Source organism: Hemibagrus wyckioides, linkage group LG12 (genome assembly GCF_019097595.1).
Source record: "Hemibagrus wyckioides isolate EC202008001 linkage group LG12, SWU_Hwy_1.0, whole genome shotgun sequence".
NCBI lineage: Eukaryota > Metazoa > Chordata > Actinopteri > Siluriformes > Bagridae > Hemibagrus > Hemibagrus wyckioides.
Window position 1 is genome coordinate 2,553,133 of NC_080721.1, and position 23,783 is coordinate 2,576,915.

At 40.6% G+C, this 23,783-nt stretch overlaps 4 protein-coding genes across 9 annotated transcripts in view; 2 read left to right on the forward strand and 2 right to left on the reverse strand.

Annotated features, from left to right (window-relative positions):
- The window catches only part of kmt2ba (lysine (K)-specific methyltransferase 2Ba), a 34,628-nt gene extending 31,536 nt beyond the window's left edge, over positions 1 to 3,092 (reverse strand). For all 4 annotated transcript variants that reach the window (XM_058405304.1, XM_058405302.1, XM_058405303.1 and 1 more), the window contains exon 1: positions 2,743 to 3,092. In XM_058405304.1, coding sequence (XP_058261287.1) covers positions 2,743 to 3,048 — 306 coding nt within the window. In that variant the 5' untranslated portion in view covers positions 3,049 to 3,092. The remainder of the gene's footprint in view (positions 1 to 2,742) is intronic.
- A 559-nt stretch (positions 3,093 to 3,651) lies between these two features.
- Positions 3,652 to 9,379, forward strand: LOC131362953 (GTPase IMAP family member 4-like). 3 transcript variants are annotated; one of them, XM_058405328.1, is made up of 3 exons: positions 3,652 to 5,140; positions 5,313 to 5,566; positions 7,453 to 9,379. In XM_058405328.1, exon 3 carries the CDS (start codon positions 7,461 to 7,463, stop codon positions 8,682 to 8,684), a length of 1,224 nt encoding a protein of 407 aa, XP_058261311.1. In that variant the 5' UTR covers positions 3,652 to 5,140; positions 5,313 to 5,566; positions 7,453 to 7,460; the 3' UTR covers positions 8,685 to 9,379. The 3 variants fall into 3 exon arrangements, with proteins under 3 accessions (XP_058261311.1, XP_058261312.1, XP_058261314.1); XM_058405329.1 differs by having other exon boundaries at positions 5,317 to 5,566; XM_058405331.1 differs by having other exon boundaries at positions 5,401 to 5,566.
- A 2,634-nt stretch (positions 9,380 to 12,013) lies between these two features.
- On the forward strand, positions 12,014 to 16,449 carry LOC131362949 (uncharacterized). Its single transcript, XM_058405319.1, has 3 exons — positions 12,014 to 12,202; positions 12,504 to 13,114; positions 14,283 to 16,449. The coding sequence occupies exons 2-3, from the start codon at positions 12,526 to 12,528 to the stop codon at positions 15,545 to 15,547; spliced, it is 1,854 nt and encodes a 617-aa protein (XP_058261302.1). The 5' UTR covers positions 12,014 to 12,202; positions 12,504 to 12,525; the 3' UTR covers positions 15,548 to 16,449.
- Positions 16,450 to 16,585: 136 nt separating this feature from the next.
- Positions 16,586 to 23,001, reverse strand: ndufv1 (NADH:ubiquinone oxidoreductase core subunit V1). The gene is made up of 11 exons (XM_058405327.1): positions 22,904 to 23,001; positions 21,582 to 21,746; positions 21,315 to 21,397; positions 20,531 to 20,701; positions 20,265 to 20,448; positions 19,747 to 19,936; positions 19,315 to 19,527; positions 19,005 to 19,171; positions 17,975 to 18,056; positions 16,919 to 17,064; positions 16,586 to 16,830 (listed from the first exon to the last, which is right to left on the reverse strand). Exons 2-11 carry the CDS (start codon positions 21,738 to 21,740, stop codon positions 16,753 to 16,755), a joined length of 1,473 nt encoding a protein of 490 aa, XP_058261310.1. The 5' UTR covers positions 21,741 to 21,746; positions 22,904 to 23,001; the 3' UTR covers positions 16,586 to 16,752.
- Between the last annotated feature and the right edge of the window lie 782 nt (positions 23,002 to 23,783).

The window sequence follows — 23,783 nt, forward strand, 5'->3', positions numbered from 1 at the left end:
GGAGTTTCGAAAACTAACAACATCCCATTAACAAACAAAGGACTCAAAGGGTTCTTATGAACTGGGTCTTGTAGACTGTACAGTATGTAAACAGACACATTCTTCAGAAAGGAAGTGAATACAATTTGATCCTTCTTTTCTTTCTCCAACATTCTGCAAGGTGAATGAGTAGCAGTAAAGACTCTACATGTCAAAATTCCTAAAATCAATCCCAGTTTCTCCTGTGGAACCTCGGCATACGGCTGCCCTCCATAAGGAATTTTCGCCTTAAGAATTGAAATTTTGCAAGAAATTTGCATCAGTATACGAACCATTTTCGGCATACAAACCGAACGCTGGCTAAGTCACGCGCGCGTCCAGGAGCTGTTCAAAACTTGTTTCAGTGGAACGCCAAGTGAAGCGAGTTCACGGATTTTATTTCATCAGTCAGTGAAAGCTGTTAGGAAAGAGTCAACCCACAATACCCACGTTGCTTTCAGCATGCGTTCAAAAGCTAGGTGATCGGGTGTTTTTCTGTTGACAGATCGGTGGCGTGGGCGGTCTGTTCTATTTTTATCCCAAGCTTGGGGGCACGACTTCCTGTGAGGAACCTTGACATGGAATGCTTGGCTTGGGTCAGTTCTTTGTAAGCAGCCATACAATGTTCATACGCTTTGTATTGGTTCATTTTTTTTGGGCGGCTGGAACGGATTATCTGCATTTACATTATTTCTTATGGGAACATTGGTTTAGCTGTACAAATCTTCACCTCGAGAACTCTCCTCCACAATGCCGAGGTTCCACTGTACTGTTCATGTTCAGCGAGTTCATGTACGATCAAACTAATCTAACCTTTAGAGTCTATATAAACATACATGCATTTTCACACAAAATCAAGGGATCATCAATCAGTAAGACTAACTAACTAACTAATTAATTAATTAATTAATAAATAAATAAATAAATAAAACTGATTATGAAGGGTAAGAGTATTTCTAGAGAGGTCAATAATCGCAGCATCGACTTTAAAGGCAATGACTGAAGTAAAGACAGATGATAAATAAATGTGAATATCATCTTCAACTGATCAAGAACCAGTCGTTTTATATTAACAGAATTAAACAAATAAGGATAAACAAAAATAAATAAAGCAAACCTGTGATCAATATACAGAATTATTCAATTACAACAAAAATGATAGTGATGAACCGGTCTGTCTTCACATTAGTTCCACCTATGATACAGCGCCACTGGAGCACACAGGGCTAAGGGCCTTGCTTAAGGGCCCAATAGAAGCCTGAAGCCTTTATTATCGCCACACATACATTATAGCACACAGCATATTACAGCATATTTCTTCGAATATTCCAGCTGAGAAAGATGGTGGTCAGAGCGCAGGGGCAGCTATGATACAGGGCAGAAAGGGTTGCTCAATTGCCCAACAGTGGAGCTTGGTAGTACTGGGACTTGAAACCCGATCCGCCGTTCATCAACCTACAGCCTTAACCACTTGAGCCAGCACTGCTCCAGTGGGATGTTTCAGCAGGCATGTCGAAAATACGGTCCACACAGAGATGTTAACTGACCCGTGGTTTCTCTATCAGACTATAATAGGAGTGGACTAACACGATGCAGTTCCTCCTTTCACCAGACGGGGGCAGCAGACTTAGCTAACTAACACAGCTAACTTACCCTGTCCATCGAAAGTGGAGTAAAAGCCCTGAACCTCATATAACAAAATTCTATTTTGTATTTATAAGTAACTACAGAAATTAATATCATAGGAAATAAACAAATCATGGGTGCATAAATATGATTATATCCAAATTATGGCTGTCACGTGATTCCCTGCTACACTTATTCCACTAAAATAATAAAAATAAAGTCTGGTTGAATTAAATAATAGAAACAGGAGCTCGAGAAGCATCTTCAGCTTTAATATGTGGGGATATTTAACTGGCCTTCATGTTTAGAATATTTAGTATTAGGCATAATCTTTGGATGACCTGCCTTCATGCATCTTCTGCTCTATTCTGGTGCACGTGCAAAAGTTTTGGCACCCCCTTAAACCCACAGTCAGTTAGCTTTTAACCGTTAACAGGAATGTGTTACTCATTTAGTGAACATTTGCACAGATTATTATTATTATTATTAGTCCTGACATTTATTCTTGTGGTTTATTTTAGAACTATACTAGAGTTAGCTCTTTTCACCACACTGTATGTAAGGACATGAGGATGTCTCCGGTTTCACTGCACCGAACAGCCATGTTAGCACTGGGCTTTATGTTGGGTCATGCATTTAAACACCACAGCTAGGTCGAGTCCATCACACCACACCATTGTCCAGCACCATCAGGGTGAATGCATGCACCGCTTAACATTGGGCAGGAAATGGAGCTCCAAGTGCACTAAAGAGGAGTCCAGCACTGGGACTGGTGTCCATGCATTTAACTCAAACAGGTTGTTCAGCCAGCAGGAAGTTGCTAACCAACCCGTCTCGCGCTAGTAACGGTGGGTGGTGTCTAAGCTACGGAAAGAGTAACGTTATCACGAGCCAACGGAGTCTCCCAAAAAAATAAAAAAAAACACCCGGCAAAACTCACCAGCTCACTAATGCACAGCATGCTAGCTAAAGGGTTAGCGCGCTACAAAGCTAACACGCTAACGAGGCATCACAAGGCAGGTGCAAAAAAAGAGAAAGAAAAAATAAATAAACAAAAAGCGTTGAAATATTTCATGCTTTCGTGTTTCCGTGACTAACCTCCTCACTGCCGCTCGTGCAGAATCCCGCCTCCCTCTGGCGCGCGAGCCGCTCATTGAGCCTCAGCAAGCGCAGTAAAGACGGATCTTCTCGCAGCGTAAGCTCAACGTTAACGGGCCTCGGCTCTCTCGGGCCGCCGGCCGCCGCCGCTTCCAGCCCCAGCCGACCGACTCTCGAACGCCTCCCCGTCTTCTGGCGAATGCGAGATGGCCACGGCCGCCCCGGAAAGCGACACCGTGCCGGGGCAGACAGGCTCGCGCCCGCGAAGACAACCGAGGCAGTCAATCCGCCTCCAGCTGCCGCCATTATTATCCCACGACAACAACAACGACGACGCTCTGCTGTGGGGAGGAACAAGATGGAAAGGCGCGCAATTGCGTGGGGCGAAATGCATCCTGGGAAATGGAGTTTTTATTAAACTCTCATAGCTACAATTTGTTCTCTCTCTCTCTCTCTCTCTCTCTCTCACACACTAAACTAATCACTCATGTTTAAACTAATTTATTGACTAATTTTCTTTCTTTCTTTCTTTCTTTCTTTCTTTCTTTCTTTCTCCTACTCTCACCCTTTTTCTTTCTTTCTTTCTTTCTTTCTTTCTTTCTTTCTTTCTTTCTTTCTCTCTCTCTCTCTCTCTCTCTCTCTCTCTCACACACACACCCTTTTTCTTTCTTTCTTTCTTTCTTTCTTTCTTTCTTTCTTTCTTTCTTTCTTTCTTTCTTTCTCTCTCTCTCTCTTGCGCACACACACTTTTTCTTCTTTCTTTCTTTCTTTCTTTCTCTTTCTTTCTCACACTTTTTCTTTCTTTCTTTCTTTCTTTCTTTCTTTCTTTCTTTCCTCTACTGCTTTGAATAATTTCTAAGATTAGAAATTATTCATGAAATCTGATGCAGTTATAAACCGAAAGCCATCATTATGTTAATGAATATATTCTCTCAGAGCCAAAAGTGTGGATATTTTCTTAAAATTCAGACATTTTTAAAACAAACAGCACCTCATAAACTCCAGGTTTACAAGCTATCTACTTTACTCTGTACATCAGATCAGGGTTCAAGCCTCAGCACCACCAAGCTGACACTGTTGGGCCCCTGAGTAAGGCCCTTAACCCTCTCTACTCCAGAGGCGCCGTATCATGGCACTTTGACCATGTGATCTGACCCCAACCTCCAAAGTTAGGATATGTGAAGAAAGAATCTAATGTATATGTGACAAAAATAAAGGCTTCTATTCTTCTATAAGTGTTTTATAATCAGTGTGAAGTTTAATGAGAGCCAATATAGGCGTAACATTATGACCACCTGCCTAATATTGTGCTGGTCCTCCTTTTCCCTGACCCGTCCTGCACTGTGTATTCTGACCCCTTTCTATCAGAACCAGCATTGACTTCTTCAGCAGTTTGAGCAACAGTAGCTCGTCTGTTGGATCGGATCACACGGGCCAGCCTTCACTCCCCACGTGCATCAATGAGCCTTGACCGTCCATGACCCTGTCACTGGTTCACCACTGTTCCTTCCTTGGACCACTTTTGATAGATACTGACCACTGCAGACCAGGAACACCCCACAAGAGCTGCAGTTTTGGAGATGCTCTGATCCAGTGGTCTATCAGCCATCACAATTCGGCCCTTCGTCAAACTCTGCTTTCTCAAATCCTGACACTTGTCTATTTTTCCTGCTTCTATCACATCAACTTTGAGGACAAAATGTTGACTTGGTGCTCTGGATCATCACTGATTAACTATCCTTGCTCTGAGACTATGCGCTAGGCTGCAAGAAATAGAGTAGCACCTTCTCAAGAGGGATGGACTCTGTCCTGTCTTGCCCTCAGTCTGATACATATCGGTCTCACACACACAACCATACAAAATCGGACGTTTTTCTACTGTCCATGACACCGAAATGTACATGTATACCAACAGAAATATAAAGAATATAAAAGATAAATGCCACATACGGTATCTGCAGCTATGCCTAAGAATAGATTCTATTAATACCAGAGATTTTTCAGCAAATATCTCAGTCAGTGTTTCGCTGAGGACGAGGAAACCTGGACCTGTGGGAGTGAGCTTTAGCTTTAACTTTGTTCTGGCGACTGTGCTGCAGGTCATGCTAGGTACCAAAGAGTCTGCTCCTTGATAATATGTTAAAGCCTGCAAAAACAGTTTGATTTAATAATTTAATGGAGTTTTAAATACTGACACAAAACACAGCAGAGGCTATTTCTAGTCTGAATTGCTCTGGCAAGCGCTTTACCACAGGGAGGGACAGTTTTAAAACTCGAAGAACAGGATCAGTCATCCTTTCAATTTCCTTTTAAGACCTGTGTAGACCTACACATCAGATGAGCCAGGTCAGGATAGAGATCATCATGTGTAACTTTAGAGGCTGAAATTCATTTAAAGGTAAATATGTTCATTTTTATATTCCAGCATGACAAGACAGGTTTCTATAAATGTTTTAATCCTGTTAATATCAGTATGTTTATCAGATCTTTTTGAGTGTCTTTAACTGTTTCGGTTTCAGATCTGTATATTACATTGATGTCATTTGTTTTCTTTCTTCTGTTCTTTTAAGTAAGAAAGAGGTGCTTTTGAAGAAAAACAAGGTGTTCATCCCTAACCCTAACGCTGTTTTTTAAAAAAAACACATGGATCGTTTTTAGCAAAGGAAACAAGCCTGAGAGAATAAATCTCGACATTGTGCAGAGACAGAAGAAGGAAAGAACAAGAGTCCTACTGCCATTTCAAGAGATCTTCAACAACTTCTTACAAAATCCAAATCAACTTAGAGAGTCCATTCATAAAATTAAGAGGCACTGGAACTGATCCGTAAGTCATTTTTATTTAAATCACCTTCATACAGACTACTGAGAGACATTAATACAGCATTTTTGTGAGTTTACTTATTTATTTGTGTAGAATGGCTAATTACTCTGTTTATATATGTTGATATTTATTACTTCAGTGAACTTTTTTGTGGTCTACACTTACTTTAGTCCCCTGTCTGACCAGAATAGTCGTCGTCTTCTTCTTTCAGCTTTCTCCTACCAATATATGCCTGACCAAAATAGTAAATCATTAAATATTGGTGCTAATTGTGTGTAATTACAGGCTGCAACCAATTAAGCAATTTCCAGTAACGTGTCTGAGTAATATTGGAGACTTCAGTATTCCTGCTATTTATTTGTTAAATAATAAATAAATTAATATTACTGGAGAGAACCTAATAAAATCTGCAAAAGGAACTGAGAATTATATTCCAACATGACAATGACCTCAAGCTTAAAGCCAAAGCTAGCACTGAGCGAGGATGATGGTCAAATACCTGACCGACTGAAAATCTATGGAATTTACCCGATACTCATCTAACTAACCTGGTGTAAATGATAACACTGATAAAAAGCTACACATAACTGTTTCTCTATTATGGAATCAGAATGTCCTGTTTATGTTGGTCCACCATAAGTGTCTGCTCTGCAACCAAAATTCTAGCTCTTCTTAACGTCCTAACTTTACACCCTGACTTGCAATCTTGGCCCTTAATATCCCAAGATTTCTCTCCAACAATACAGCAGACCCAGGAAAAGCTGTGCCTGTCATACCATGACCTGTCCAGTAGAGGGAGGCAGACTTCTTGACTTCTTCCTGATTTGCCATGATTAGCTCAGTGAGATCGCCAGTGCCTAGCTTGTTAGCATGTATATAAATCCTAAAAATGTGTTGTTTGTTTTGTTCAGTTTCATTGTTTGGTAAATCTCCTATGAACCACCTGCCTTGGTTTGTTACTCCATCCAGTCCTGCATTTACACGTATGCCTTGTTATATTTAGTTAGTTAGTTAGCTTGCTTGTTTGTTGTGTTTGTACTTCCTGCCAAGAATAATGTAGTGAGTAGAATGCTAAGTTTCCAGCACCACCCCCTGGGGTATTATTCCCACCTGTAACTGTGCTCTTATTACTGTTATCACTCATTGAAGTCAGTATAAACAAATGTTTTATGCAGTAAAAACAAAACCACTTTCTGATTTCTGACCCCTACACTCACACATCTGGATCGATGCTAACAAAGTGTAAGAGATATTTTAAATATGTGTTAAAGACGAGCAAGAATTAGAAAGAAAAAGGCCTTAAAAATTATTATTTTTTGTAGGTGTTGTCTTTTTTTCCCCAGTGCATGAAAAATTCTTAAATAAATTCTTGCCCATACTGGAATCAAACACACACACACACACACACACACACATCAGACCTAATAAGGCAGAATTTAGCTCTTGACAGCACGGTGGCTTAGTGGTTAGCACTGTTGCCTCATAGCAAGAAAGTCCTGGGTTGTAATCCCGGGTTCGAACAATCAGGGGCCTTTCTGTGTGGAGTTTGCATGTTCTCCCCGTGCCTGTGTGGGTTTACTCCGGGTACTCCGGTTTCCTCCCACAGTCCAAAAACATGTACATTAGGTTGATTGGTAATTCTAAATTGCCCATAGGCGTGAGTGTGAGTGGTTGTCTGTCTATATGTGTGGCCCTGTGATGGACTGTGTACCCCTGCCTTTCGCCCAATGTGTGCTGGGATAGGCTCCCTGTGACCCTAATTAGGAATAAATTGGGTATAGAAGATGAATGAATGAATGAAGTGTTCATGAATTTCTTTTTAGCATCAAAGGTGCACAGAAATGCAATGAAGTATTAAATCATGCAAAACTGTTCTTTGTCACTTTCAGCTCCAGAGATGGGATTTCCTCGGACAACACCCCCAGATCCTGAAAAAGATCCCCTTCACAGGAGAATGTTGCTGGTGGGGAAGACTGGAGCTGGGAAAAGTGCTACAGGAAACACCATCCTGGGAGAGGAGAGATTTAGATCTGAGTTCAGTTCATCCTCTATAACATCAGAGTGTGAACTGCATCAGGCAGTGTTTTCAGAGAGAAATATATCTGTTATTGACACACCGGGGTTATTTCACACAAGAATCTCCAAAGAGAAGTTAAGTGTGGAGATAGGAAGGAGTATTTATCTGTCCAGTCCAGGACTTCACGCGTTCCTTTATGTCCATCCTATTAACATCAGATTCACTGAACAAGAGGAAAATGTTTTTCAGAAATTAGAGCTGATTTTTGGAAGAGAGATGAAAAAGTACACAATAATTCTATTCACCTATGGAGACTTGTTAGAGGAGACGTCTGTGGATGAGTTGATTCAGGAGAACAGATCTCTCAGTGAACTAGTCGATGAGTGTGGAGGAAGATATCACACCATCAACAATAAACAACTGAGTAACAGAGAGCAGGTCAATGAGCTACTGGAGAAGATAGACAGAATGGTGGAGGAAAACAGAGGAACCTGCTACTCCAATCAGATGTATGAGGAAGCAGTGAGATTCAGACAAGAGGAAGAAGAGAAGAGGAAGGCAGAAGACTTGAGACTCAAGAGAGTGGGGGAGGAGGAGGAGAGGTTGAGAGAGGACTTAGATATTCCTGGACAAAATGAGGAGGAGAGGAGGAGGAGAGAGGAAAGAGAGAGCTTCAGGAGGGAGGAGCAGATGAGGAGGAGGAGGAATAATGAGGAACCAGAGAGAATCAGGCAACAGGAATGGATTAGGAGGAGGAGGAGCAGAAGGGAGGAAATGGAAAAAGTCATGAGAAATGAGAATGAGCGGAGCAGGATGATGGAGGAAATAAAGAGACTCGGGCAAAAATTGAAGGAGGAGAGAAGGATGAGGGAGGAAATGGAACGATTCAGGAGAGTGGAGGATGAAGAGAGCAGTGTGAGGGAGGAAATAAGGAGACTTGGGCGAGAGCTGAGGACGAGTGAGGAAACGGAAAGAGTAGAAGAAAGAGTAGAAAGTAGAGTGGAGAAGGAGGAGGAGGAGGAAGAGGAGCAGGAGAAGAGTGAAAACTTTTTTTATAGCACTATTAGAACCTTTATCACCAGATTGGCTCGATCTTTTTATTAAATAAAATAATTACAAAAGGCAGAGCACAGAGAGAACATGTGTCACAGACAACTTTGGAGTTTTTGCTTCTGGAGCATTTCGCATAATCCAAGCTCACTTATTGCATTTATAAGATCAGAACTAAACTTGATAAATCACAGTGATATGTATTTGGGTATATTTTCAGTCAAAATATTAGTCAAGCATTTATATCAGTGTACTTATTTATTTGTGTAGGCTGGCTAGTGACTCTGTTTCTATGTGTTGATATTTATTACTCCAGTGAACTTTTTGTGGTCTACAGTTAGTTTATCGTCCCTTGTCTGACCAAAATTGGTATTAATTGTGTGTAATTACAGATTGTAAAAATAATATTCAAATAATATTGGAGAACAAATCTGATTTCAGTATTTCTGCTATTCATTTTTTGAATAATAAATAAATCAATGTTACTGCGGAGAACCTAATAAAATCTGCAAAGGGTCTGAAAATGACCCCGAGCTAAGCACTGAGCAGTGTATAGGGAACGAGGTTATTTTAACCTCACATATGATGGGCTTATAGAACTAAAAAAAAGATCCATAAGATTGTTTTATTGATGCACATGTTTACATATTTATCTGAAGTTAATCATTTGCACAATTTCTACTATTTGCACTTCTGGTAGATGCTAAAAGGCCTTTCGTTGCTATGAACCTGTACTTTGCAATGACAATAAAGTTCTATCTATCTATCTATCTATCTATCTATCTATCTATCTATCTATCTATCTATCTATCTATCTATCTATCTATCTATCTATCTATAAGGAAGTCTGAATGCGTCGCATTTTACACACACTTCAGAGTAGCTACAACAGTGCTCATGAGTCTTTAATCCTTTCCTGTTCATTAATTTATTTTGTATTGATCTTCATTAATAGTAATTCTATTAGTACAACAGACATTTCTTCCAATATTATGTGAACATCCTTAAGATTTCATTCATTATGTCATTTTAAAGTGGATAGTTTTGTCAGTTTCAGATTTTTGTATTCCTGCATACTTTGGAGTGTCTGTGGGGATTAGTGATCATTCAGCTACAAGAGCATTAGTGAGATCAGACACCGATGATGTAATATGAGGACGTCTGGGTTTTTCTTCGGTGTTCCATTTAATCCCAAAGGTGTTCAGTGGGGTTGAGTCAGAGTCAGGGCTCTGTGCAGGACACTCCAGATCTTTCGGTCCATGCTTAACCTCTACACCATGTCTTCATGGAGCTCTGTTGTTTGTGCACAGGGGCATCGTAATGCTGGAACAGGGTTCGAGACTCTTAGTTCCAGTGAAGGGAAATCATAATGACATTCTGTAGAACTGTATGCTCCAACTAACAGTTTGGGGAAGAACCACATCAGGGGTGACATACTTCTTCATCTGCCCAGGGCTCTTATGGTACACAATAAATGCCATGGCCAACTCTGCGACCTGCTCGTGGCACCCCAGACCAAGACTCAAATGTTGATGCACCTGGCCCACATGCACCCACTAGGAGGCCACTTTGTGGCCCGCAACACATTGGAAAAGCTACAGGACCGATTCATATTGCCTGCTGTGGACACAGAGGTACAGGATTTCTGACTTTGACCAATGTCAAAGAACAGCCCCCAGTAAACCTGCTCCCACACCACTCATCCCTATGCCCATTATCGGTTTCCCCTTCGAGCGCATTGGCAGGGATCTCATCAGGGTGCTCCCGAAGTCAGCCTGCGGCCACAAATACATCTTGGTCATTGTGGACTACGTAACACGATACCCCGAGGTGGTCACACTTCAGAAAGCCACATCCCAAAACATCGCCAGAGAACTTGTGCAACTGTTTAGCTCAGTGGGGATCCCCAAGGACATCCTTACAGACCAAGGTACACCCTTTGTCTCCCGGCTCATGGTTGATCTGTGCCATCTGTTGCAGGTTAAATACCTGAGGATGTCCATCTACCACCCACAAACCTACGGCTGTTGGAGCACTTCAACCAGACACCAGAGAGGATGCTCTAGTGGGTGGTAGACAAAGATGGGAGAAACTAAGACCTTCTCCTGCCTTACGTCCTCTTCGCCATCCGAGAGTCTCTCCAGGCTTCTGCCTGCTTCACCCCTTTCGAGCTACTATTCAGACAGCGACCTTGAGGACTGCTGGATGTGGCCTATGAAGCTTGGGAGGAGTAGCCATCACCCTACAGGTCTGTAATTGAGGTGCTCCAGGACCGCAAAATCATGCCAAAACTAAGCCCGATAATCAGCGCAGCACATCTAAAAATTCAGTGTCTTCAAGAGTGAGAAAAATCTGCATGGGATGTGGTGCCAAGAGAAAGGTAAAGGCTGAGTTCGGGTGTTTTATAATGTGCGATTACAGAGCTACTCGGCAAAACTGAAGAGGAAGACACCATGCTTTGAGCTAGCCAGATGCCACCAGACTGGAGATTTCCACCATGCCTCTGGATGCTGGCACTGTTCCCTATCACTGAGAGCTCCTCCAACCTGCTGCTAAGGCTGTCTGCTTTTGTTTACTTTCACTTTCTGTTTAAAGAGCATTTATTTATTGCAGGTTTAAACTGATTTATCACGACCTCACTGTTGAATAAAACCACAGAAAAATTTTACGACAGCCACAAGAACGTCAAACGTCGCAGCTGTATGACGGGTACTTGGATATGGGAATCTGATCAACTCTACCCAGATAAACTACGGTGACCTGTGCAAACTCTTACTTTGCCAAGTTCTACATCATATTGACCTCTTTTAACTTGGTCTGTTCCAATCACATAAAAGTATGACAAATTCATCCAAGTAATCCTTACAATTAGAAACTTCATCAAGAACAGTGCTAACCAGTCTCTGAAAGGTTGAATTTTTCAACCCAAAAGCCATCACTGTTTACTGTAGAAAACGAACACACCATGCACACCCAAAACACATTCAAAACATGCAAATAGACACACCTACATCCTTACAGGAATTTAAATATACTTTACCTACGATGTAGGATTGTGAGTTTTGTATGGCCAGGTACTTTTCCTGTATTTTTTTTGTTATAAATCCAATTTTCTATGAGGGATGTTGTGCATAATCCAGGGCCATGCTATTACTATAAATTGTGACCTGCACCAGAGAGGGACAATTCTGAAAATTGATGAAGAGGATCAGTCCTGTGTGAACTTACTAATGAGCCATTTCATGATAAAGATCTGTTTGATTAAAATAGATCCTTATTCTAACATAACAATATTTTATAATTTGTGATTCATGATCATAATGTTTGACCAAGCTGTTTGTGTATACTGCTAAATGATTTAGTTTGTTTTTGTTTTGTTCAGCTCTGTGAGAAGGGCAGAGATGACCAGGTGAGGGTTGTACCTTGCGTGAGAATGCCTCTATATGAGAGTCTGCCTGTGAAATCATTAGCATAGTGAGATTCTTACTTCGAGCGCTTATACAAGAAGACGTTCCTGATCCGTCCTCAAATTTTTAACAAGATCACAAGAATTCATGACAGTTCATTACATGGTGAGTATCTTATCTTATCTTATCTTATCTTATCTTATCTTATCTTATCTTATCTTATCTTATCTTATCTTATCTTATCTTATCTTATCTTATCTTGCACTGATATCACTTATTTTATTTTTTCTGACCAAATCTTTATTTTTTTATTTTATTCTTTTTCATCATTTAGCATACTCTCTGTGTCATGATAGTTCTACATTTAATAAGTTTTGCAATTTAAAATATCCTGACAGGTGAATGTATTACAAGGACGATATAATGGATTAGTAAATGAAAGATTTCTTCCTTTTTGTTCCATTAGGTCATTTTACGAGGATAGAAAAATGGCATCATTCCAGAAGAACATTGCTCATCCTCAACGTTTTAACATTATTCTTCTTGGAAAAACAGGACATGGAAAAAGTGCTTCAGGAAACACTTTACTGAGAAGAAATGTTTTTATTTCCAAGAAAAGCGTCTCTTCTGTAACTCAGGAGGTTCAGATGGCGAGCGAGAGTTTTGATGGAGTGACTCTTAATGTGTATGACACACCAGGAATCTCCAGTCAAGAAAGCAATGAGATTCCAATATCACTATATCAGTCTCTCTTCCAGTTAGACGAGTCGGCTAGCACTGTGCTTCTGTTGGTGATAAAGGCAGAAAGAGTTGCTTCTGAAGAAAAACGAGCTATTCGTCTAATCGGGAATATTTTACCCGAATTTCTTGTGGAGAACACATGGATCCTTTTCACCAAAGGAGACGAGCTGGAGAAAGAAAATCTCACTATTGAGCAGTTTATAGAAGAGACAGAAGAAGTGAAAGAAGTCCTACAGAGATTACAAAACAGATATCACGTCTTCAACAACTCATCAGAAAATCCAGATCAAGTGAGAGAGTTAATAACTAAAATCCAAGAGGCACCAGAAATTATCCGTAAGTGATTTTTTTCAATACATATTCAGTCACTGGGCATCCAGAATGATATCATGAGCTCTGTATTCTAGTCAGGTTCTTCACAGATTAGGATATTATAAAAATCATTCTTACAATGATACTAATTTTAACTTGCAGCACTTTGCTCTCTATGCCAGTTTGGAAGTGTTCACAAATATTTCCTCTTCTCTTATTTGATTATAAAAAAAATCGTTAGGGTAAAATGTTAGCTTAAACCTTTGAGGATAGAGCTGTCTTGTTTATGTAACATTTACATTTATGGCATTTGTTAGATGCCTTTATCAAGAGCGCATTACAGACTTTTGTAAAATGTGTTCTGTGAGTATGTAGCCCTTCGATGCAGAATCAGAAGCGACACCCTGTGGATACGTCACCTTTATAATAACTACATACAGACTCCCTGAATATCAGAAACATTAAACTCTAACAGCTTTTTATGAGTTTGTTTATTTATTATTTATTTAGACTGGTTAATTAATCTGGTTTAAGTTTTCATGTATGATCAAATGTGCTACTATTTATAGCATAACTTATATGTCTGTGCAACCAAAATTCAGACCCTTCTAAACATCCTTGTTTTACCCCCTGACCTGCAATGACACCTTATACTCAGTGACCCTGGATTTCACTCCACACAGACGCAGGATGAGCTGCACTCTAATTGAAGGCAGTATGAACATATGTTTTTGGTTTCTGACACCGGCAAACAAACACTTGAGTCACTACTGATATATGTGTAAGAGATATGTTTAAGTCGTGTTAAAACACACAAGCATCGAAAAGTATAAAAGTTCTTAAAAACCTTAATAATGTTTTTTTAACTGCTCAGGGACACAAGTTCATATTCTTGTCCATACTGGGCACACACACACACACACACATACAGTAAATATGCATTTGATTAAAGATTATTTGATAGAAGTATCTTTAACAGGGAACTCACATAAAACTCATCAGCTGAAACACTGCCAGTAAACCAGACGGAATATAAAGCAGAACGCTGGTATTGAATGGTGTGGGTGGGTATTAATACATAAAAGATGCACTTCATAAGAAGAATTAATGTGTTTCTAAAACAAAATTTAACACCAAAGGTGCACAGACCTAAAATGACACATTGAATTTTGTTCTTTTTATTGACTTTCAGCTCCAGAGATGGGATTTCCTCGGACAACACCCCCAGATCCTGAAAAAGATCCCCTTCACAGGAGAATGTTGCTGGTGGGGAAGACTGGAGCTGGGAAAAGTGCTACAGGAAACACCATCCTGGGAGAGGAGAGATTTAGATCTGAGTTCAGTTCATCCTCTATAACATCAGACTGTGAACTGCATCAGGCAGTGTTTTCAGAGAGAAATATATCTGTTATTGACACACCGGGGTTATTTGACACAAGAATCTGCAAAGAGAAGTTAAGTGTGGAGATAGGAAGGAGTATTTATCTGTCCAGTCCAGGACTTCACGCGTTCCTTTATGTCCATCCTATTAACATCAGATTCACTGAACAAGAGGAAAATGTTTTTCAGAAATTAGAGCTGATTTTTGGAAGAGAGATGAAAAAATACACAATAATTCTATTCACCTATGGAGACTTGTTAGAGGAGACGTCTGTGGATGAGTTGATTCAGGAGAACAGATCTCTCAGTGAACTAGTCGATGAGTGTGGAGGAAGATATCACACCATCAACAATAAACAACTGAGTAACAGAGAGCAGGTCAATGAGCTACTGGAGAAGATAGACAGAATGGTGGAGGAAAACAGAGGAACCTGCTACTCCAATCAGATGTATGAGGAAGCAGTGAGATTCAGACAAGAGGAGGAGGAGGAGAGGATGAGAGAGGAACATGAGAGACTTAGGAGAGAGTTGGAGGAGACAAGGATGAGAGAGGAACATGAGAGACTCAGGAGAGAGTTGGAGGAGAGAAGGATGAGAGAGGAACATGACAGACTCAAGAGAGAGTTGGAGGAGACAAGGATAAGAGAGGGCCATGAGCAACTCAGTAGAGAGGAGGAAGAGACAAGGATGAGAGAGGAACATAAGAGACTCAGGATAGAGTTGGAGGAGAGAAGGATGAGAGAGGAACATAAGAGACTCAGGATAGAGTTGGATGTAAGGAACTGGGAAAGGGCAATGGATTCCAAGAGACAGGAGTGTTTTAAAAAGTTTTACAATGAAAACAAAATGTTTTTAGATGTTGCTGGTAATGTTGCAGGTGGAGATGCTCAAATGGTATCTTGGTCGAAACTGGGTATTGCTATAGGTCTTTTAGTTGTAGGTACTGCTGCAGTTATTCTTACTAAAGGTAAATGCTTCACTCTCCTGAGGCCCTTTATGCACATTGCCCTTTCTCCAGCCTTTGCTTCAATATTTAATTTATTCCATCAAGTGTTTCACTATTTCACAAGTAAATAAGTTACAACCAGTAAGAAATTCTGTATCTACTAAATTCAAAATATAACTAAATGCAGAATGAACTACATTTTAACCTTACGTATGCTGGACCTCCATGCATGCCTGTCATAGAACTAAAAAAACATTCATAAGGAGATCTGAATGTGTCACATTTTATGCATACTTCAGAATAGCTTAAAAGAGTCTTTTCTTGTCATTTATTTTTCCTGTCGCCAGAAAATTCTATTATTCTATTAGCTCGTTAGATATTTCTTCCTATTTATATGACCATTAGAAAACATTATGCCATTTCTCATATAATTTTCTAGTATATAGTTTTTATACTTCAGGTAAAACAGATCTGAATTTAAAAATCCAACTTTAACACACCATGTCTTGATGGAGCTCTGTGCTTTGTGCACAGGAACATCGTCACGCTGGAACAGGGCATAAGTCTCTTAGTGTCCAGTGAAGGGAAATTGTTATGACATTCCATACAATTGTGTGCTTCCAACTTTGCGGTAACAGTTTGGGGAAGATCCACATCTGGGGGCGAGGGTCAGCTGGACATACTTTCGGCTATATAATGTACGTGAACATTTACTGTTGATCTATCTATGTATCGGGTTCAGTTGTTGAAAAATTGATCAGTTATATGTAAAAAGATTTTAACATATTTACAAAGTTTTCAACTGAAAATGTACTAGAAGTGTAATGTGACAAATATGTTATGTGGTTTCCTTTAAAATATTTGATTAAATAAATGTAAAGGTAAAAAACAGGAGAAGATGAGTGTAATGTATCAGGAGACGGTCACGACCTTGAGGAAGGATCCGGTGTGTTGATTTGGGGAAGTGTTCATTTATGTCACTTATTATAAGATTTATACAGAACATGATTTATTTTTATAAATATTGTTGAGACTGAGGAAGGATGTGGTGTATTAATGTAACCTTAAATAAGACTTCCACTGATCTGTACACACTTCCTAGATAAAGCGTCACAGTAAATAAGAGCATTATATCTAAGCAGTTAAGACACATTTCCATGTACCACAGCTGAACTTAATAATCATAGAACTTTATTAGTTTATTATTTATTAGACTGGATACAACAGTGTCACAAGCTGGATAGTGATGGCAGTCCAGATATAAGTGCCAGAGAACACTTTTATTCTTAAATAATAATGTATAATGGGGTAAAGGGGGAATAAAGAGACGCTGGAATTAAGCCCGAGCTTGTTGTTTCTGCTGGAACTCCTGGATCCTGCTCTCCATAACAGGGCGGAAGTGACGGATCAAACCCTGGACACAGATCATTTAATAACACAATTAACCAAAATATTTTAAAGCAGTATTAATATTAATAAAAGCCTTATGTTTTGTATTGTACCTGTACAGGCCATGCAGCTCCGTCACCCAGAGCACAAATAGTGTGACCCTCGATCTGTTTGCTGAGCTCCCAGATCATATCGATCTCTGCTGCCCCTGCGTCTCCCTTAACGAAGCGCCACATCATCTTATTCATCCAATCCACTCCTGAGAAAAATGAAGAATTACAACAGATTAATATTTAAATAACAGAAAAGAGTCTTCCGTCTACTGTTCCCTCCTCGACACCTATATTCTATAAAGCCACTCGAATCACTACGGTGTTGAATTGTGGGTTGAATTGTGGTGTGGGTTGATTATCTGATCCGTACAGTAGTTTTGGCTCTACAGCTTTGTTGAGATTCTTGATCACATGACAAGCTGCAATATTTGTCTTATTAACTTCAAGAGAAATAAAAGAAGTGAGGCTGCTGTTTACATCTATATAGAATAATAGAGGTGATGTAAACAGGAACTAACTAAACAGAATGCTTAAAAATCGGTCAGTAATGCATTAGACATTGTAATCCTTGGTAAATTGCTGTGGCGTAAGAGGAATAAAACACCTAGGGAAGAGCCGATTATTTTTCCTATAACAGCATGGCCAGTCCTGTTTCACTGTGTTCTCAAGTTCTTCTGGAAGGTTCGTATTTACAAGTTGGAGTCATAATAGTCACAATAACGACACCAGGTGCTTTCAGGTCACTTTAAATGACATGAGATAGAGTTGAACTTTGTCTTAATTAACTACAAAGAAATTAAGCAAAGATTAACATATAACATTGCATATTATATCGTAATCAAACCATTTCTCTCCTATAGGTGCTTAAATGTAAAGTTGCTGCACAAAACAAGCAGATAACAACTGAAATCGGCTTCTGAGAGGTTATTTCAAGGCTTTCTTTTCTTACCCTCCCAAACTCCAAGAAAACCTTGAGTTTCCTACTCGTAATTATGACTTTGTGGTGGCGTTCGTGTATGCTCAACTCACAAACACGATATTTCTGACATGACTTATTCCATGCACCATTGTTCATCACATTCACAGAGAACCCAATCCTGATGTGCAGTTCCTTACCTTCCCTGCAGGGGGTGCACTGGCCACAGCTTTCATGCTTGTAGAACTCAATCAGCCGGGCAATCGCTCTGATCACATCCGTCTGTAACGAAACAAGATCTTTAGATTTTACTGTACTGTTTCTGACGACATCCTACAACATGGTTCAGGGTTCAGGTTTAGGGTACTGACTGTAGAACATGTTATATTATTTCTTAGCGCTACTCTGTGGTACATGCCCCTGATAAACAGGGTCCCGTTTTAAAACTCCTCCCAAAAACTCTCTATTTCACACTAATTCAATTCTCACTGTATTGGAGTAAACGAGCTCACATCTCTGAAGGTCCAGTCTACCATCAAATGACATTATTATAACGTTATCATTAATTACCTGACAGAAAATAAAACGGTTAAAATAACACATTAATAATAGGAGAATATTATGCTTTATATGTATATTACCAATCCTGATCTAAATTTCTTTCAGCAGGGAAAAAGCAGGATGCTGATTGGTTAATTCAGTTTGTCATCATTAGAGCTGGTCATCAATAGAAAAAGATGCTTTCATTTAAAAGTTGTAATCGGTATAATTACTGTTATTTTGTCTATTAATGCACATATTTAAATAGATTCTTTTAGTGTTTCTTTATTGTACAAATCAAGCACTGGCTTCAGGACCACCTGACACCCTGGGCCTGGACCTGGACGCTCTCTGGTCAGCGTTTCCTCCTTCACAGCGAGGTTGAAGCTATCTCAGATGCATTCTCTTGCAAACCTTTATTAAAGACATTACTCCATGCCTTCATCGTCTGAATCAAACCTTACTAGGCAGCATTTTATGTCCTGGATATACCCTAGGTGTGCAACGTAGGTGCTGATGTTTACAGTGTGTTTTCGAAGAACCCTTTACATATCAGCCTTGCTGCTTATGTTCTGGTAGAAGCTCCCTCATTCATCAGTTCATACATAGTCAGGTAAATAAACCCTATTTATACAGATTAACCTCTACATCTAGATCTACATGATTTCACATTACAGACTTTTCACCCACCGATTTGTCCATGACGATGAGTGCTGCCGTACCCAGGCCAGTCTGAGCCTGTATGAGGCCATCGAAGTCCATAGGAACATCTTCACACACGTGTTTAGGGATGAGCGGTGTGGACGAACCACCGGGAATCACACACAAGAGGTTATCCCAGCCTCCACGGACACCACCTGCAGCAGAGGAGAAGATTACAAATCCATATCTACAGACTGCAGACTGCAGACTGAACTGTATCTTTACCACAATGACTAACCCCAGTGTGAGAACGGGTCAGTTAGGGGTCGGTCATCGTGAATCAAAATGTGTAGCGTACCTGCATGCCTCTCAATCAGCTCCTTCATCGGAATAGACATCTCCTCCTCTACAGTGCAGGGGTTGTTCACGTGGCCCGAGATGTTGAAGAGCTTCGTGCCGGAGTTCCTCTCTCTGCCGAAACCGGCAAACCACGTACCTCCGCGGCGGCAAATGGTCGGGGCTACAGACACCGTTTCTACATTCGCTACAGTTGTTGGGCAACCGAACACTCCTGCAAGAAGACAGTTCATTAATATATAACGGTCAGGTATAACATACTGAGCAGTGACCGGTGAAGTGAATAGTGGCAAGAATTTAAAAAAGTTAGTTGTGCCACTCACTGACAGTAGTAGGAACGCCTACTGAAGTCGCTAAATCAAGGTAATGATGGATGTACTGTAATATTTCAGAGAACGAGTGAAATCCAACCTGCATCAGAACTCAATCTTACCCACGTCAGCGGGAAATGGGGGCTTCAGACGGGGCTTCCCCTGTTTCCCCTCAATGGACTCGATCAGAGCCGTCTCCTCTCCGCAGATGTAAGCGCCGGCGCCGCGCATCACAAACACGTCGAAGTCGTAGCCAGAGCCGCAGGCGTTCTTTCCGATCAGCCCCGCGCCGTACGCCTCGTTAATGGCGACCTGAAGAGCAAAAACAAAAAAATCTTTATATTTCTATCACCATGAACAGTCTCCAAATTCAACAGGGATGAGGTGAGAGAAACTGTGCTGGATTGACCTTATAAAGGTATCACGAGCTGCAGATTTGTAAAACACGGAACGATGAGAGGAAGATTGTTTTAAATATTGGAAATTACAACATAGAGAACTGTGATCATGATGAACACTAATTATATACCTTGTAGCAGTGAGGGTGTGGTTAAGTGCATGGTGTGAATGCAGGCAGAAGTGTGTGTGTTAAGATTTAGGATCTTAAATAAATAAATCCCGTGTCTGTTTCCGATCTCACCTGAAGATTGGACGCTTCGTTGTAAAACTCTCCACGGATGTAAATATATGCAGCGCGAGCTCCCATGGCCCTCCCTGCTACCAGACAGCCCTCCACCAGCTTGTGTGGGTCGTGGCGCATGATCTCTCGGTCTTTGCAGGTCCCGGGTTCTCCCTCATCAGCATTCACCACCAAGTACTTGGGCCTGAGGAGAGAAATAAAGACCAGCGTGCTCTGAGACGACTGTGAGGTTTTGAAGTGTTTGGGTTAAATCAAGTCTAACTAACCGGCCATCGCTGGGCTTGTTCATGAAGCTCCACTTCATCCCCGTGGGGAATCCAGCACCTCCTCTACCACGCAGACCAGACACTTTGATCTCATTGAGGATCCAGTCCACTCCTTTGTCCAAGATCTCCTTGGTCTTGTACCAGTCACCACGACTTAACGCACCTTTCAGCCTAAAACGTGGGAAAAACCTTTTCAGCTCTCAGATTAATAAAGAATCTCAGTACCTGTTCTCGACCCAGACGTTCACAGCTCACAGTTCAGGTTAAGGACAGGAAACATGTCAGAAATATCAGATTACTATTTTTAGCTGCAGTAGAGCTGCATTAATAAAATCTGCTCCAGTAGACGAACATAAAAGGTGTTTCATGTTTTATACGATGCTCTCATGTCTACAAAAATAAATGTATTTAATTTTGCATGTAAAAAAATGTATTTACAAGTTTAAAAATGTCAATTTTACGTTTAACAATAAAATAATTACTATAATAAACTAAATATTTGTATACAATTTTTATTAATTAATTTTTTTAAATATATTTAATTTAATGTGAAATAAACTGCTTCGGGTTTGCGATTAAATGTATTGGGGGGGGGGGTATTAGATGTCAAAATATCCCTGATATCTAAGCAAAATACATTATGACAAAATTTATCAATTTATCATATTATTCTTCTTTGAAACTAAATAATATTATTATTATCTTATAAGTAACAAACTCATCTTTTACGTTTAAACTGAATATAGAAGAAATCTGCCCCAAAAAGGCAGAAAGTCCGGAGTACCTCCAGTCATGTCGCCCATAAAGGTTGGTAAAAATTCTGTCCTCATCAGCCAAAGGTCCAAACTTTGTTTTCTTGACTTTTTCCTGAGAGACACCAAACCAAATGTGAGTTCAATATACTGCTGCTTTAAACCACACCCCATTTATCTATGTGGCAAAGATACAGTTGAGTCTGTATCACTATCTATCTTATCTAAATGTATAAGCTTCATGAATCTGAAATAATAATCTAAAAATATCTACAAAGGTATTTTAGGAGAAGGAGTACCTGTTGAGCGGTGCTGTTGTAGCGCACTAACGCTGCTTGGCTTCCTCTACTGATTGAAGTAGAGATCGTAGGAGCGCGTGCTCCGAAAGCGTTGGGGAGATGCAGCACTCCTGAGCTGAGCGTGCGACTCAGTCCAGGACAGCCGAGACAAGCCAGCATCCTTTCCTGTTGGAAACATGTGATACGTGTGCTGTATGATGTCTGTCTATGCACTGAGCTGCTGCCACATGGTTAAATAACGGCGTGAAAGATTAATAAAATGCTCAGCGAGTGTGTGGGACCAAAACCTTGTGGACACCTGACCATCAGACCCACAAATCCTTTTAGATTAGTGATCATTCAGCTACAAGAGCATTAGTGAGATCGGAGTGAGGAGGTCTGGGGTTCAGTCGGTGTTCCAGTTCATCCCAAAGGTGTTCACTGGGGTTGAGGTCAGAGTCGGGGCTTTGTGCAGGACACTCCAGATCTTCCACTCCAACTTTAACACACTGAGCACTGCGCTTTGTGTACAGGAACATCATCATGCTAGAACAGGGTTCGAGTCTCTTAGTGTTCCAGTGAAGAAGAAATGTACTGCTGCAGCACACAGAGACTTTCTGTAAGATTGTGTGCTTCACACAATTTGGGGAAGGATCACATCTGGGTGTGAGGGTCAGGTGTCCATAAATATTTGAACACTGGACACTGAGGGTGACTAATACATTGTGCTTATTATTGTCTTTAGAATAGTGTTATAAACGGATGGAAATGTAAACACTGCATGTCACTGCAATACTGAGCTTTAACAAACACTAGCTGCATTCAATAATAATAATGCTGATGATGATGAGCTAACGCTAGTATACTAACGTTACGTAAATCTCGTTCATTTTGCTAGCTAGCTAAAACACAAATACGACACATCATGCTCCAAACTCTACATAATCTCACAGTTCAGACGTCTGTAAAAACGTATATATATATTTTATACTTATATTTTAAGCCCAATATACGAGCTAACGTTCCTTAACAAGCAACTGAGGCTGTATCCCAAACGCCGCCTTACTCCCTACACAAGTACACTACACAGGGCGTGAGGTAAACGCTTCCGCACCCTATGTAGTGCACTACACCTAGCGGCCTGGGTGTGATTTGTAATTCAGCCGCACACACTATCTCGCGGTGACCTCCACAAGCAACTACAATAACAGGCGCTGCATTGAGCTGTCTAGCTAGTTTACACACTTTGCATTTACTATAAACGTTTCTGGACGCCAGTGTGACGTATTGGCAATCTAAATATCCGTTATAATCACTTATATATAATCAGAGCAACTACTTACCTTTCTGTATGCCCCCCGGATCTCGGCTTATTGAAAATGTTCAGCGGAAAACATTAGCGACTAGAACCGGAAACACGTCATGTCGCCTTTTCTTCTGCTGCATACTGCCACCTGAGGGGCATAACACGGACACCTCCATGCTTGTCTTTTGTTAGCAACAGTCACACTGTGATGTAGTAATGTTGTGATGTATGTTATCCTCCACAAAATACATTAAAATGTAGAGTCCGCCTTATAGATTTAAAAAGGCACGTGTCTGTTTGTTGATTAAAGCAAACGCCTGGTCACACATGTTCACACCAGGAGCAGCCATGTTGTTTTGATGTCACTTGGAAGAACTCTGAAGGGCTTTTCACACCGGGTCATCGTAAACCCCGGATAAACACAATCATGGGTCGTCTTGTTTCACACTTTACCTGGAGCATTGCATCAGTGGGGAAAAAATGTCACCAGGTAATCCACCTATCCCTATCTTCATCCTCAACACTTGCACCCACTAGCTTCATATCCTCATTTATTACATCCATATACCTCCTCTTTGGCCTTCCTCTTTGCCTCCTTCCTGGCAGCTCCATGTCCAACATTCCCCTACCAATATACTCACTCTCCCTCCTCTGAACATCCCAAACCATCTTAATCTGTCCTCCCTAACTTTGTCCCCCAAACGTCCAACATGAGCCGTCCCTCTGATGTACTCGTTCCTAATCCTGTCCAACCGTGTCCCTCCCAAAGAGAACATCTTCAGCTCTGCTACCTCCAGCTCTAACTCTCTTCCTCAGTGACACTGCCTCTAAACCATACAGCATGGCCGCTCTCACCACTGTCTTGTACACCTTCCCCTTGATTCTCGCCAATATTTTTCTATCACATGTGGAACATT